A 16,619-nucleotide genomic window follows, 5' to 3' on the forward strand; every position below is an offset into this window, starting at 1 on the left:
GCGGTGTGAGGAATGCTATGTTTCCTCTTCCTTTAAAGGGAAAGAGGCCCTACCTAACTGCATTTGTCCATCCAAGTTTCCATGGTTTCTCACATAGGAAAAAGGTCATCACTGGCAGGATGAAGTATAGCTAATCTGAAATGAATCCACTTCATGGTATCCCAAAAAATTCCTTCTGTACTCCTACCAAGTCTTTGTCTTCAGCTTTGTTTTTTTAATTGAAGCTCTGTGGATTCTTAGCTGTTTATGCCAGGTGCCTGCATAATTCACAGGATGACAGATGAAGTAAACATACATAAGTGTAATAGATTTAATTTATTTTATCCACTGTATATGGAATGATCTATTTTGTGTCTAGCAGTGATGAAGGTTTGTTTTTTATTTGCTTATGCCTAAAGCAGATTTTACATAGCTGTACAAAAAACTATTTGCTTTCTCTGCCTTGCCAAATGTAGTGTGCTCATTTTATCTTTGTCTTATTTGTCTGACCTCTCTCCACAGTCGTGGAATGTACTCCTGTTCCTTCCTTCTTCCAAGAACAATAAATCAGCAACTGCCATCGAGCTGGGTTACTATATATACAGTTGTCAGGAATCCTTCCAGAATCCCTCTGTTTCCCCTCTGTTGTGTTTCAAGAAATGTGCAACTCGTCTGGATTAGGCAATTGGGAAGCATCCCCTTCCATAGGCTGTTAACACCACTTCTGCAAAAAAACCTGTATGAGATTTTTTTCTCTCTAAGGGAAATTACTATGCTATTTCTACCAGTCTCTTTTTTTTCCAGAGCGCAGATTTGTGTACCTAGCTCTGGATGACTGTTTTTTATTGGAATAGCTGGTAGTTTCTAGTGTGCCTACAGTCTGGGGGAGTTTTTAAGTCTGTTCTTAACATCTCCTTGATTTTCTGCCATGACTTTGAAGTCAACAGGAGACTTTCTAGAAGCCCTCTATGGTTGGCTTGTTGAGGTAGTGACCAGTAAGTAATCTCACCCTGAATATGAAAGATGTAAAGCAGAACTGATCTTAACCACGATGTGTTTTCCTATGTGTATGTTAAGGAGATCATCAGGTTTATTAGCGGTTGAGGGGCAGGATTGTTTTTGGAGGGTTTATAAATGCAAATATTTTGGTTGCTTTGTCTCCCTGTTATGCGATTCCGACAAATCTGAATTTTAAGAGATTTATTTTTCATTACTTTGCTTTCATTTGTATGAAATAATAATCCAGCATATAATAGTCTGGATTTCATTTTGGCTTTGTTTTATTTAGAGAAGCATTTTTAGTGGCTATGTTTGCTTACGTAGGTTCTACTTGTGAAGTTAAAATCTCTAAGCTGGGCAAGAAGCTATGAAAGCTCCAAGCTAATGGTGGTGTTTGCGCCAGACAAGACACAGTTCAGTGAGATGCAGTGTGCACCTTCATTGTCTGAATGTTAGCAAGCAAAATTGACACCATATGTGCCCAACTGTAATTGCTCCAAGAGGAGAAAAGAGAAACATGTCAGAACATTTGAGTAACACCTAATTCAGCCCATGGTTATAAATAAAGCTGATGGTTGCTTAAAAACAAAAGTAGGAAAATATTATGGTTATATTATTCCTCAACAGCGCTTCCTACATAGGTGAACTTTATTACAGAGACAGCACAAGTGAAAAGAAACATATAACAACTTTTTATGGTATTTTTATGTTATTTTATTTTTTTCGCAGTAAATAAAGTGGTTATGAGGCTCCAAGGAAAACGGCCCAGATGTTACTGAGTTGTATGAAATTTAGTGGAAACAAGCTGTAAAAAACATAGTCATAAAACAGCCTGTCAATGCCACACATCTGGACAATGCAGCTGTATGTTCCTGCTGCTGTCATCACCCTAAGAAAACTCAATAGCCTTATTTCACCCCAATTAGGCTGCATACCAGCAGAATCAGAATTACACAGGGAGGGGGTATATTTTCACCAAGACAGACCCTCTCAAATTCCACTCAAGGAGTTTCTATCTTCCATTCAGGGCTAAAGCCTCAGACACTAGTCACTTTGTAAACAGTACTCAAAACTATTCCCCTTGATTTGCTATTTGTTATATGCTTTTTAATTTATTGCTTTATAATAAGTAGTTGCTTCACGTTGCTTCTTTGTTTAAAACCTAAAAGAATGACATTTTACTGTGAGAACTGTGTGTCTGTTGACCTTTACATGAATCATAGACATTTTCTCCATTCTAGTTTTGTCTCATACTACAGCAGATATATAACGTCATTTGAGGTCTTAGGAACTAAAGAATAGCTGTGTATCTTACTGGTATATTGTTTTTCTGAAAGTGTGGCTGTTTTGACCCACACATTGTACAATGTGAGATAGTGTTTCGGCATGCAGAATATGTCAAATGCAAAATTAAACCCATACAAGTCTTAGTTATTTGGGGATATTTTTTTTTTATTCTCTGCAGGTGATAGAAGTAGCCAAAGCCATTCTAGATAGTGGTGAAGAAATTCCTGTAACACTAACTGGGAAGTTGTTGAAATTTCAACTGCTTTGTCTCAAACAGAAGGACCTTCAGAGGAGAGAAGCTGAAAGGAAGGTACTGTAGAACGCCTTAGTGCAGATGCTTAATTAACTTTATGAAGACACTTCTAGTGCTGTTTCCATAAATCCAGCTTTCTCCTCATGCTTAACTTCCTAGATCTGTAATTGAAATGTGAATTGAAATTTATCTTTTTGATTTAATTACATTTTGGGGAAGAAGCTCTCAATTACTTAAGTGCAGGTGAGACAGGGAAAAGAAAAGAAAAAATATTGTGCAAGAACTCTTTGCTAGAGCCAGAAGTAGTAATGTCTTAGCTGAGTCTTAGGACCAATAGAAAATAGAGCTAGAAACTAGCTTCACTGAATATATCTCTGCTGAAGTAAAGGTAGGAGAGGTTATTACTTGAGAGGTATCAAGGACAGATGCAGAGCAGCAATATGAAAAAGTTATTATCATAAATAGCCTCTCAAGGAAGTTTGGAGAAGTTATCTATTCCATCCTTCAGCACTAAGGCAAGATAAAATGTACAAAAGCTATTCCTGGCAGATGTTTCTTGAACCTCTGCTTCAAACCTTCCACTGCTGTACTTTTGCTTTTCTATGGCAATCAGTAATACTGCTCAGCTATCTCTGCGATGTAGCCATTTGGAAAACATTTCTAACCTTATCAACCTGCTCTGATTTAAACCTGTTACTGCTTCATTTGTCGCTGTGTATGGGGACACTTCTTACCCTCCATTCTGCAGATATCTATTATATATCTAACTAAGCAAACCCCAATATATCTCGTGGTTTCTGATTTTTGAGTATGCTTGTTCCTTTCCTCTGAACTCTCCAAATAGTTTATATCTTGAAATCTGCTTCTCAGAGCTGGGTACCACATTTTCCAGCATTCCCAAAACTTGCTGCTATATATATTCTCCAAGATCATCACTGCTAGCTCCAACATTTCCTCAGTCAGATTGCTTATGTGTTTTAGGAGGAATTTCACCAAGCTTGCACAGAATCACAATCAGATCAGACCTCTAATTGCTTTCTAACATCTGTAATTTAAAAAAAAACAATTTGTCAGTGGTCCTTTTCAACAACTTACTGAGCAGCTGGTCTTTGCTGTAGTCCTTTTCCAGCAAACATTCATGCAGCTGAAGACCATTATCAGAAAGTCCTATAATTGCTGCAATAGTTTATCCTGTTAATTGATCAAAAAACATAATGTAAAATGTGATGACATGGAGATCTAAGCAGTCTATGCACGTAAAAGATGCAAGAAGAGAAGAGTTTCATGGATTTTGTGTAGTTGAAAAGTCTGTAAATTTCTTTATTAATAATTCTATTTGTGGTAATAATTGGTGGATGAAGTATAGCGCACAAGGTGATAAAGTTTTGTCCTGTTCCCGTAGAAGTAAATTGAAAAATTGATTAGTAAGGGATGACGTAAGCCACAGAAATACATGAAGATTCTAAGAAAAAAAGATGCTTTTTCAATCTGAATAAGAATTGAGAGGCTGAAGCTGTAGAACAAATTTTTTATACTGGATTGATTAAAAAATGGCTTTTCCCTTAGATATCAGTCAGTGCTGATAAGTAAAGCGTAGAACAAAAATTTGAAGTTTATAAAGATTGGGCCCTTCAACATTAAAATGGAGCCTGTAACTTTGATGTGGCAAGATTATTCTTGTAACTATAATTTTATTTCCCGGGAGAGTCTCAGATACTCAGTATTGAAGGTTGAAGAATCTCTGGAACTAACAGTTCTTCTCTGTTTTAGCCAAGCAACCTGGACAAAGTTATCGCCTCCTCTGGATTGCATCTGTATCAAAGCGTGACAGGCAAATGTGAGAGCAGCAGTGGAAGGACAAAGATAGAGTCAAGAACTGGGAGGGCTCTTGGCCATGAGGATGCTTTGCAGTACAGAATGGGCAGAAACTGGCTTTTAATTTAGAATTCTATCTCTGAATTGTCTGCCATAAAATTTTTAATCCTTTTCAATGAGCTTGTACAGTAGAAGTTCCATTGTCAACAACTCAGGAGTTGAAACTAGGATTTGACTAGCAAATCAGTTCCCAGAAAGCCAACATAACTGCTCATTGGTTTTTTAGAGTAGACACCAGTTAATAGAATGGATTAGCAGAAGAAAAACAGCAAGCAAATAAACAAAAATAAACCATTGTCAAATTTCTGTATTTCATTAGGAGCAGAAGTTAGTAATAAATTTACAGATGTATGCATTTAAATTAATATGTAGAAGATAAGTGTCTCTGAATTAGAAAAATGTTTCAGGTAGTAAGAGAAGTAGTAATAAAATAACAAAATTACAGAATGTAAAGCTATTGGAAGATTAGAAACTCCACAAAAAGCTGCACCTTGTAGGGAAGGAGAAATAGGCCTTGAGAGGAAAAGGAAAGAGTCCTAGAAAGGAGATATTACACTTCCTGAGGTAGTAAGGTCAGCTAGTGTTCTTTGTTGGAATCTTGACAAGTTCAGAAGTGTCTCTGCTTATTTGAGACTTAATTGCATAAAATGATGCAGATGCAATGGATAAAGCTGATTGTGAACTTTGTCACCTGGTGATATCATCTGTTTTAATGTGTGCATCAGCTTAGAGTTCTAAGTAGTACTATCAGAATCTTTGGTTTGAAATGTCAAAAGCGGAATAAATTTGAAAGAAAATAATGAAAGCATCAAAATCCCCCATTTCACAGCACAAATAGTTTTAAGGATCTCTTGAAGGCCTTTCCAAATTTTACAGAAAGGGAATGCATGAAGAAGGGAAAAGCAGGAAAGATTTTCTGCTTTGGTTTTGAATTTGAACTAAACACACCTCTACAGCTGGAAAGTCTGCTTTTCCAGCTGGATCTAGGGAAGGCAACTGTGTAGAGTTAACTGCCCTATCTCATTTGCATGGAGAGCTTTTCAATAGCCTTTAAAGTGACACCAGCAGGATGGTAACAGTGAGTTAAGTTAATATTGTTTTATTATATTTAATTTAGCTTTACAATCCTTAAATGCAATTCTTGCATTGTTAGTGTGTAGTACTGCTGCTGGGTAGAAATATGGTGGAGACTTCCTTGCTCTTACAGCACCTTTATTTATTTTGGATTATTTTAATTTTAGACTGACTCAGCTTTCTGGATTTATAGTGTGAGGCTCTGGGACACTTAAAAAACCTTTTTTCATTCTTTACTCTTAAATTACTGAGCAGAACTTAATGTAGGTGGTTTTGTTTGAAAATAATGAGAATGGCTGAGTAATATCCTGTGTGAAATGAGCACAAGACTCTCGGTTCTAGTTTATAGTAGACAGATATTTACATCAAAGAAAAATAGTGCTGGTACCATTTTACACCATGTTCAAGAGCGTTAACAGAGATGCTAAAGACTTAACAGAAATTGAATTTTTGTCTTATTCCCTTCAGCCCAGGGAAGGTTCCTGGCTGATGCAAGTGCTGTAACGGTAGTAACTAAAGCGCAGTGATTCTTTACTCGTCTGTCTACCAGTACGCATTTCATTAGTTTTGTAGGTATAATGTCTACCTGCCTCTCACAGTTCCTTTTTAATTTGAAGTCTTAGCACTATGATATAGTAAGAATATAATAAACTGAATGGTTTTTGAGAAAGAAAGAGTGTTCAAGACAGCTTCACCACATCAACGTTGTAGTGGCAGGGAGGGAAAAGTATTCAAATAAAAAAATTGAATTATGGAGTCTTACAGCAGATTGCCCCTGGTTCTGCACAAAGGCTACAATGAGAACTTAGTTTATTTATTTTGTCAGGCAGAAGAAGAGCAACAAAAGGAAAAAGATGGAGGGAAAGAGAAAACTAAACCTTCTGGCAAGAATGAGAACATTTCTACTGCCAAGACAGCTGAGAAAGAAAGGAGAGGAAAAAAGACAGAAGAAGTAGGCCCTCTAGCACCATTCACTGGTAAAAAGGACACTCAGCTGAAGCGGAGGGGACAAGTGGAAAAGGAGGACAGATACATTGGTATGTAAAAAATGCAGATACGCTCTTGATGAACTTGCTAGAAATCTTGCAACCTAGCTTTTGAATACTTTGTTTTGTTCCATGTGCAAAAGTCAAGATTTATTTGGCAATATTAAAGCATCACCACTTTGCATTTGAAGAGGGCACTGTGTTCTGCTCAGTATTAGGATAGATTGTGTAATCCAAGAAATAAAATACCGGTGAGGTATATGTAGCATGTTGACATCAAAATGTTTTAGCACATGTAAAACTAAAAGAAAGTGGCTAAACAAATCCTACAGAAAACCTTTCTTACAGAAAGATTTTGGAATAATTAAATGCATTCGTGTCAGTATCCAAAGGTGGCTCTCTCCTTGTATTATAAAGTATGACAGAGCTGTCTACCGTTGTCTGGGGATGAAGCCAGGTTCTGTACAAAGGGTAATATGATTTAATTTGATGGGAAAACTTGTGGATAGAACTGAGACCTGAACAAATCTACTCCAGAAATGAGCTGTACAAGGTAAATGATAATATGTTAACTAGTGCTTCAGAAAATATTTATTCTTAATACATAGCACCCATGATTACAAATTTCACTGGAACGAAAAATATTGGAGAACATGCATAGGTCTCCTCATTAGATCACAGTTATATTAATTTGGACCATAATATGTTTGAGCCACATCAACATAAACAGGATCTCTCCCACTGGACAAGTATTTGCTGGGTTTTGGATACATTATGTGTGCCTGCTATTCCCTAGCTGAACTGCTGGCTTTCCTCAGTCTTTTATGCGATCTTTGTCTGTATCTCATTTGAGATCAATGGCACTCTTCAGGCACCTAAGAAGCATCAATCCAGGTGTTTAGAGCAAGTCTGGGTATTAGTGAAGCTGACAAAAGTACGCAAAACCACAACAGTAGCTATCTGTACATAGCTTCTCATTTTTTTCGGTAAGGCTTGGCTATAACATCATTCTTTTGATGATTTTTAAGGGTTTTCAGGGCCTGAAAGGAGAAGTGTTTGAAGAAATACTCATGCCTTTAAGAACCCACACTGAAGCAATGTAGAGAACTTATGTCGGCTTACTAAAATCTTACTAAAATTGGTACAGAATATACAGTACACAGTAGCTTTGGGTGGGTATTAATGTGCTTCCACTCAGCCCCATAGAAACAATTTTACGAGCTTCAATATTTTTGCTCCCTGGTGCCTTGAAAGATAGGCAGAAGATATCAGGTACCTGTATAAGGTTCTGATTGTACTCTGTATTGATTCTAAGTCTTACAAAAAAGAAAAAAATGCATTCAGTGGATTCATTTCCAATGTGAAGACAATAAGGAACTACCTAGCAACAGAAAAAAGGTAATCTGAGCTTGCTACTTCCTTTAGTCATGTTGAGGAAGACAATGAGGAGGAATCTGTAGCCTTAAGAAGGACAACACAACTATTGTTTTATGTGGAGAGGTAATTGTTTCTTAATTTTCTCTTGGTATGGACTTCTGGGTGGAATTGTCAGGAAGAATGAGGTCAGGCATTGCCAAAACTTCTGGAGACCATTCTAAATGAACATTAATCATAGTGCAACAACTGTGTCAGGATTTTCTGTCTTTCCTTGAGAGCATGGCAATAAAGGTTCTCAAGGACCTCATGTTAAAACCTTGGTTTGTGTCTTGGGACAAAATGGTGCCAGCTCCGTTTCTCAGTGTCATGAACATGTAGATCTATGAAACTTTTCTATTGAGAATGTAGTACTTTAAAAATCTTCATGTATATGCCATTTTTTACAAAAGTCTGAGCAAAAGACGCTAAGAACCTTGGATGTTCCTTAAAGCTGACACAGTAAAAAATTTTTTCAGCAATTTTGGCCGCTCTAATAGAGTCATACAATCATTTAGGTTGGAAAAGACCTTTAAGATCATTGAGTCTGACTGTAAACCTAATGCTACCAGGTCCACCACTAAATCATGTCCCTAAGTGTCATGTCTGTCTTTTAAATACCTCCAGGGGTGGTGACTCGTCCACTTCCCTGGGCAGCCTGTTCCAATGCTTCATAACCCTTTCAATGAAGAAACGTTTCCTAATATCCAATCTAAAAGTCCCCTTTTTATATTTGTTTTAATGTAGCTGTATCAAGCAAAAACCTGAAATTTGTACTTGAGAGTAATCTTACTGCTTATATATAACCATGTCTTGAACTCAAAAGACAATCGGTATCTGGTTTTAGTAGCTAACAGTCATTTTGTCATTCATCCCTAGTAAATACCACCTTTCTGAAATGGAATATTTCTGCTTTTGCATAATCTTGAGATTACTTACACTTATGTCTTTCATCATTGGAATATGAACTAGTTGCTGATTATTAGAACTGACTGATTATTATCAAGTTGTCATGATGATTAGCATAATCATCATTATAACTTTTGAATGGTAGGCAGTCTCCTTTTCAGCATGTATGCATTGGAATTTTTGGATCTCTGTAAGTGACTGTGCAGACATCTGTCTTTTTTATTGGAAGTCATTAGTGCTCAGTAATTATATGTGTTCATGCTTTTTCTTCCTGCGGTAACTGAGGCATCAAAACGTGTCATTCAGTTTCAGTACTAGCAGTGATATAGTGGACTGGTTTTCTTCTGGCTTTGGTATTGGTTTATGTGATGTATGTACTGGGCTGTGGTGGCTACTTGCTCAGCCAGTATTACTGCACATTACTATGTTCTTTTACATTTGCCTGATGGTATGGGGAGAGACAACCACACTGCCAGCCTGCTGCTCCATGGCAGCAGCATCTGCGCAGCCCTGGCGATGTACTTGAGCACAGGCAGATGTCAGTGCCAGGCTGCCTTTTTTCCTGCCCTTTGTTTCTCCCTTGGATGAATGACTCCCGCGAGCTGAGTGGCTAAAGGAGTTTTAAGTGTGTTGTGTTAGTAGGCATAAGAAGGAATCTTAATGCTAAATAGAACATAAAACTGTTTTGTGGTTAGCGCAGGATAGTCTGCACAAATTGTATGTGTTCCGTAGTCGATGGAGAGGTACAGGAGCTTCAGCAGGCAGTTTCTGTTGTCTTAGGATAAATAACCATGCTGGATGAATTAAATCACCGGATAACTGTCTGAATACCTGTATTTCTGAATGTGCCATGAAGGGAATCTACGCAGTTAACTTAGAGTCAAGCTTCTAGGGGGCCCATTTTTACTTACATAATGCTTAACCTCTTGCTTTGCTACTGAAAAGTTGCTATGCATATTTCTACAGAACTAATGAGACCAAACATAGCTGGTACTCAATGAAACTTCTCAACTGCACTTCAGGATGAATTTGGATATGCCCCTTGCCAACTAAAAGGACTAGTGTAAGCTGGTATTACCAGCTGATGAGGATTTTGACAGGGAGGTCATCTAACAAACATGGGACAGTCAGCTCGTATCTGCAGCTAATCCTTCCAAATTATTATAGCTCATGTAATCTCTCATCTATAAGACACAGTAACTTCCTCTGTGTGCTCCCTGGCCAGCTTTATGCAGGATGAAATAGAATAGTTTAAACTACCATAGGAGTGTAGTGTCAGGACATACTCATACACTCCATACAGAGAAGCGATTACAGAAATGCTGCTACAGCTAGCATTCTGGTTATAATCAGCTTCTCCAGTTCTTCTCCTGGTGCTTCTCCAAGCAGTTACTACTTCTGACTTGTATTCTTCCTGCTGAGTTCTAGGTGGTTTGCTACAGAAGACTTCAGTCTAATGCACATAATATTTTGAAATTATATGATGAGGTTATAAAAGAACTGTTTCTCTGATGTTAATTTTCTGTATTCCTATATAGTCGAGAAAAAACTGAATTTTGTTTACCTTTTGAATGTCTTTGCTCTAATCTGTCTGTGTTGTTTTGAACAGATGATGAACCAGATGATGGTGCCCATCATTACTTTATCATTTTGGATTTCCACAACCCTCAGCTTTTGGCTGTGATGTCTGATCTTGGGATTAAAATTTCAAGTGTAATTAGAATTTCTTCTGAGAATTACAAGCCATTGCAGACATACTTGGAAGCAACTAAACTTCAAGGAGAATCTTTACTGTCACCTGAAGGTAATCTGGTCCTAAGAACAAAATTTGTTGTAGAAAGGAGACTGTTTTATATTGAAGACTGTTCCTGCTGTGCTTTTCTCACTCTCTGTGCCTTGGGTTTGTGCATACTAACTTGTGCATAACTAACTGTATGTGTTTGTGCGTAACTAACTGTAGCATAACTAACCTTGTGAGCAGCTGTGTTGGCAAGTGCAAAAATGGTATTGCCATTGGTTGGCACCAAACCAAATGGTCTGCCTGTGCAAAAAACTTGCCTCAGCTGGACAGTAGAAAGAGGGACTGACTAAGCATGCAGTGCCTGCAGCAATAGTTTTCTGCAGCAGCCATCAAAGGACAACATTTTACCAAATGCCTACTTCTATGAATCATTAGTCAGGAAGGTGTGTTGCTAAGCAAACTTGGCTCACTTGGTAATTTCAAGGGAAGTGCACAGCTGCTTTGGGACTGTGGCCCCAGCCAGAGAAGAAGATACCACAGAATAATATCCTGTAATTGTGCTGGGCTGTCCCCAGGCTGTAACACCTCAATTGAACTGGGATCCTGTTGAACAGCCAGCTAAATGTGAGTCATCAGTGAAGGTTACCACTGAGCTGTAGTAACAAAGCCAGTGGATCAAGGGAAGTGGTTATTCCCTGTTACTTGGCTCTCATGGGAAAAGAGTTCTGGGCTCTACAGTACAAGGAAGATGTTAATCAAACTTGATTGAGTCCAGCAGACAGCCACCTGATGAGGAGTGGCTGAAGGATCTTGGCTTGCTTGATCTGGAGAAGAGTTCTTACGAGGCACCTAATAGCATCCTTCTAACACCTCTGAGAAGGTTACCAAGAACACAGAGCAAGACTCTTCATTGAGGTATGAGGAAGAAGAAAAAGGAGATGTGATCATGAATGGCCTTTGGAAATCCCAGGCCCTGGAGGCAGGAAGAAAGTCTGGAGCAAGGAAGACATACCCTTGGTGGAAGAGGATCAGGCAAGGGAATAGTTAAGCCAACTGGACATATTGAAGTCCATGGGACAGATACCGAGGGAGCTGGCTGTGAGGCCATTCTCAATAACTTTTGAACAATCATAGTGATTGGAAAAGATGCCTGAGGACCAGAGGAAAGCAAGTGTCACTCCTAACTTCAGAAATGGCAGGAAGGACTCAGGGAACTAAAGGCCACTTAGACTCACCTTGATCCCTGGAAAGATGATGGAACAGCTAATCCTGGAAACAATTTCCAAGCATGTGAAGGACGGGAAGTTAGTCTGTCAGCATGTTCAGAGGGACCTCGACAGGCTGGAGAAATGGGCTGACAGGAACCGCTTAAAATTCAACAAGGGCAAGGGCAAAATCCTGCACCTGGGGAGGAACAACTCAATGCACCGGTTCTTGGTGGGGCTGATGGGCTGGAAAGCGGCTTGGCAGAAAAGGACCTAGGAGTGGTGGCACTAAGTTGAACATGAGCCCGGAATGTGCCTTTGTGGCAAACAAGGCTAATGGTATACTGGGCTGCATCAGGTCAAGGGAGTTGATCCTTCCTTTCTACTCCGCACTGATGAGGCCACACTTGGAGTTTTGTGTTCAGTTCTGGGCTCCCCAGTGCAGGAGAGATACAGAGCTACTGGAGAGAGTCCATCAAATGACCACAAAGATGCTTTAAGGGACTTGGGCATCCCTTGTAATCCCTCAGAGGCTGAGAGAGTTGGGAATGTTTACCCCGGAGAAGAGAAAGCCCAGAGGTTTCTCATCAATGTATATAAATGCCGGAATGGAACGTGCACAGAAGAGGAAGCCAGGCTCTTTTCAGTGGGGTTCAGTGACAGGACAAGAGGCAATAGCAAAAACTAAAACACAGGAGGTTTTACCTGAACACAAGGAAACACTTTTTTACTGTGAGGGTGACTAACAGTGGCATAGGTTGCCCAGAGAGGCTCTGGAGTCTTGGTCCTTGGAGATATTCAGAAGCCATCTGGGCATGGTCCTGGGCAGCCTGCTCAAGGTGTCCCTGCTTGAGCAGGGAAGTTGGACCAGATGGCCCCCAGAGGCCCCTTTCAACATCAACTGTTCTGTGATTCTGCAACTGGAATAGAAGATTCTGGCAAGATGTAAGGGGAGGGGAAGGGGGGTGGGAAATTACCCAAAGGCAGTCAAGCATTGCAACAGGTTGCCTGTAGATGTTGTGGGATCTCTGTCTTTGGAGGTTTTTCAAGGCTGAGCTGGATAAAGCCCTGAGCCTGTTGTCTGAATTGCCTGTGGACCATGCTTTGAGCAGGAGATCGAGATTCCTCCAGACCAGAATGGTTTTAAATCTAAGTTGAAGTCTGGTGATAAGTAAGTGGAAGTGAGAAAGTTAGTTGGTAGCTGTAATTGGTCATACATGTGTTTTTTGACTAATAATGGTTCCAATTATAACTCTGCATACTGATTTTCTGCAATGTTCTCTGTGGTGCTGGGAAATTCCTTGTGATTAATTCTGACACTGTTGAGATGTCACGAGCAACCCAGTAAATGAGAGGAGTGGTGTCCTGGGTATGGTGGGCAGGAGCGCGGGCTATGGGGGTTGGTTACGTCGGAGGGCTGAAGGGCATGAGATGGGATGTTGTGACTGCTGTTCTGACCACGGGGTAATAACAACTGTTTACCTGTGAGTGTTGTGGGGGCTGAGCTGTCTCAGTGCGCTGTTCCTTCTGTCCGATTTGTGTTGACTAAATGAGATCTTGTAATGCTACAGGTTAGATTGTGTGGGCACAAGGGAATCAGTCCCCAAAGGTGCCAGTGTGAGATGACATGAGACGTGTAGCCTTGACACGAGATGTGTAGCCTTTACGACTTGGGCAATCACAGCATCAGCTGGTGGACTCAAAGAAGTAATGTCAGGTTTGAATTTGAGCAGTCTTATCTCTGGGAAAAGAATGAGAGGAAAGTATAATTTCCAGCTTCTCATAGTTTTGTTAGAACTTGTAAAATTTAAATGTAATGTCTTACTAGAAGATAGTTGGAAGTGCGGAGAGCAGAAAGCATGGGTTTGTTTATTTTCATTTTATTTGCAACAGCTGCTGGGGGGGAGGCAGCAGATTTCCCCAAATATTTCCAAAGTTATATCACATTTTCTTTGGTCTGTATAATAGTAGGAAGACTTTACTAAACTTAGATAATTAGTAATTAACATCTGTGAGGAAACTTTTTAAAGATGAAAAAATATAAATATAGATTATAGTATCTTGCATAAATTGTGTTATAGGTAGTAATGCAAGTTTTCCTCGTTACTAAGAAAGGATAGGTTGCATAGTAAGAAAACAGCTTGGCTAAACCATGCATGCTTTGTGGACCTCAAATGTAAGGGAGCATTTCAGAATTAGAAACAGGTCAGGTCGCTAAGATTTAGAATATATGTTTATTATGAGCCTATTGGCACAAAATGCCAAAATACGAAATGGGGTGCAGGAGGAGGCCCAAGGGAAATGTTTGCTCAGCAGAGGAAGAACTCCCAGGAGGTGGTGCTGGGAAGGCTGGCGGCGGTTAATGTTTTGTGGGTCTGGGGGGCAAGGGCAGGGAGCTTTTTGCACTTGGTGGCCTGTGTTTTCCCGGGGGGTAAACTGTTTTCACTATAAATTCTGTTGCACACAGGTGATAGTTATAACTAACCACAATTAATGCTGGTAGCAGCAAGATTCAGCTTCAGATTGTGAAGGAGTAGGTAAAACAACTGAGTGCTATGTGGGTAAAGTGGAGAACTTTTCAGATCAGCTGTTTCAGATTAACTTAAATAGTATTTGTTTAAGATTGGCCTACCGTTCTCATTTGTGTTTGAAAACTCACAACAGCAAGTAACATAGTGGAAGAAGAGCTGTGAGGAAGAGGGAAAGGAACACAGATAGCCAGGGTACTGTAATCTGCTTAATTTCTGTTTCTGGAAAAATGCTGGAACAAATAATTTATAACCACTTAAAAGAAAAATGAGGAGATGAGTAACAGCTTGTGTATGCTGTTCAAGAGCAAATAATGTCAAACAAGTCTACTTTCCTTGCAAAATGAAGCACTGGCCTTCTGAGCAGAAGAGTAGCCTGTGTTGTATATTTGGATTTTAATAAGGCTATTTCACATGGCCCACGATGGATGAGGTAGGTGTAAATGAAAATAAATATACAGTAGGTGCAGCCTCATTCAAAAATCTTGGCCTCTGTAGAGTAACCATTAAAGGTTTGCTATCAAATAGAAGGATGCATGGAACAGGCTTAAGGGAGTTTATGCTGGGTCTGGTATTATTTGGTGTTCTAAGTATTGGAATAAGGAGATGTAATTCAAATGCAAAGTATTCTTGACAGCACAGAAAATAATAATCTGGAAAAAAGACTTTTCCATTTAATGTGGACTATATAGTATGCTTATGCAAGAATAATTAAATGTACAAATAAAGAGTAGGAAAGGCATGGCTAGATGACAGGTTTGAGAGAGAGGCTGTTGTGCTGACTTCACAAATGAACATAAATCAGCAATATCACTGTGCCACTAAACCCCTAAAATAATCCCATCTCTAGATTATAAATGAGAATATGGCCTAAAAAAAAAATACTTGAAGTAATTTTATCATGCAAATAAACAGTGAGATAAGACCTTGGAAGAAATGTGTGCAAATGAGATAAATTCCAGATGGTGGAAAAGAAAATTATTAAGGAACTATAAAATTTCACCTACAAGGAAAAAAGTGGAATTGTTATCCTTAAGAGAAGGCTGAATGATGTGGTGGAGAAATTATAAAAGTTCTCAAGTTTGTAAAAGACAAAAGATGAAGAATTTAAGTTGAAGTAGGAAAAAATGCAGAGGAAGAGTCTTCACAGGTGAGGCTAGTGAAGTATGGAAGTAGGCTGAGTAGGAGTATTATTGAAACTTTGAGACTTTTAAGGTTAAATTAAGACAAAACATCTGTCAGCAGTGGCACAGATGTAATTAATTGTGCCTTGGAGCAGGTATTAACTCAATTATTTCATAGTTGAATGACTTACAAAGTAGATCATCATTCATTATCTTAATAACGTATGGATACACTTTTATATGGGAAGACATTAACCTGTAAATACAATTATAGTGTTTCTGTTGTTCTTAGCATGAATACACAGGAATCATGGACTAGGGACCATAGCTTTTGTGTTCTTTTCCTTCCTGTGTGTTTTCATCCCCTAATGGCTTTCAGTTTATGAAGCTACCAAGTCAAGCACTGTTAGTACTCTCTCGTACAGCTAGTTTTCTGTTCCTCTAATCACTCTAGTAACTGTGTAACTTTTCTGAAAGCTAATGAGAGAACTCGGACCAATGTCTCAGCCTGACAAAATGGAATTTGTTTTTCTCTGTGTCAGCTGAAGACGTGTGGCCTGACACATCCTAGTGATTGTAGGATTTCTGTGTTCACAGTGATGGGTCAGAATCGCTGTGCAATGAATTAGTTTATACTAGATGTTTGTCTTCCACTGTTACATGATGATAACAGATACTATTGGGTTTTTTAATGGTGTTTTTCCAAAATCATGTGGTGTACTGCTGGGTACTGTCTCACTTCTGTTACTGAAGACTTAAAGGGAATTCTGTTCCTTTGTGGGGTTGTGCCAAATCTCTTCTGTATTGACAGCTTCTCCCAGCTCATGCCCATTCTTTTGGGGTTACTTATGAAAACTTTAATTCATTCTGAGAGGGTTCCCGTGGTGAAAATATACTTGAGGAAGGAAAAGCCTTAGGATTGCAGTCAAAAGAATGAAGAGGGAAGGTAGTAGTCAAGGGCAGAGCCTTCTAATAATTGGCCCTGGCAAGCCGTGATGCTTCTATGAGAGGGGAAGCCTAAGTGTTATAAACATTTTTGTGTGTTTTTCATTATTAACCTATGGGGTAGAGTTATAAAATGTTATTATTCTTCTATTGTAAAAAAGAAATGTCTATTTCACCTTTCATTCAAAAATGCAAAGAGAAGAATCCATTGACTGAGCAGCCCTGAATCTGTTACGCGGCTGAGATGTGCTTTCACGGGTCAGGCATTGTCCTGAATTAGAGGGTATCTTTCACGAGCAAA

General features: G+C 39.1%; 1 protein-coding gene across 1 annotated transcript in view; it reads left to right on the forward strand.

Annotated features, from left to right (window-relative positions):
• SPAG17 (sperm associated antigen 17) overlaps positions 1–16,619 on the forward strand; it is a 111,783-nt gene that overhangs the window by 20,950 nt on the left and 74,214 nt on the right. The window contains exons 4-6 of the mRNA XM_040594990.1: positions 2,444–2,575; positions 6,294–6,504; positions 10,385–10,579. Coding sequence (XP_040450924.1) covers positions 2,444–2,575; positions 6,294–6,504; positions 10,385–10,579 — 538 coding nt within the window. The remainder of the gene's footprint in view (positions 1–2,443; positions 2,576–6,293; positions 6,505–10,384; positions 10,580–16,619) is intronic.

This window comes from Falco naumanni, chromosome 5, assembly GCF_017639655.2.
Source record: "Falco naumanni isolate bFalNau1 chromosome 5, bFalNau1.pat, whole genome shotgun sequence".
Classification (NCBI taxonomy): domain Eukaryota; kingdom Metazoa; phylum Chordata; class Aves; order Falconiformes; family Falconidae; genus Falco; species Falco naumanni.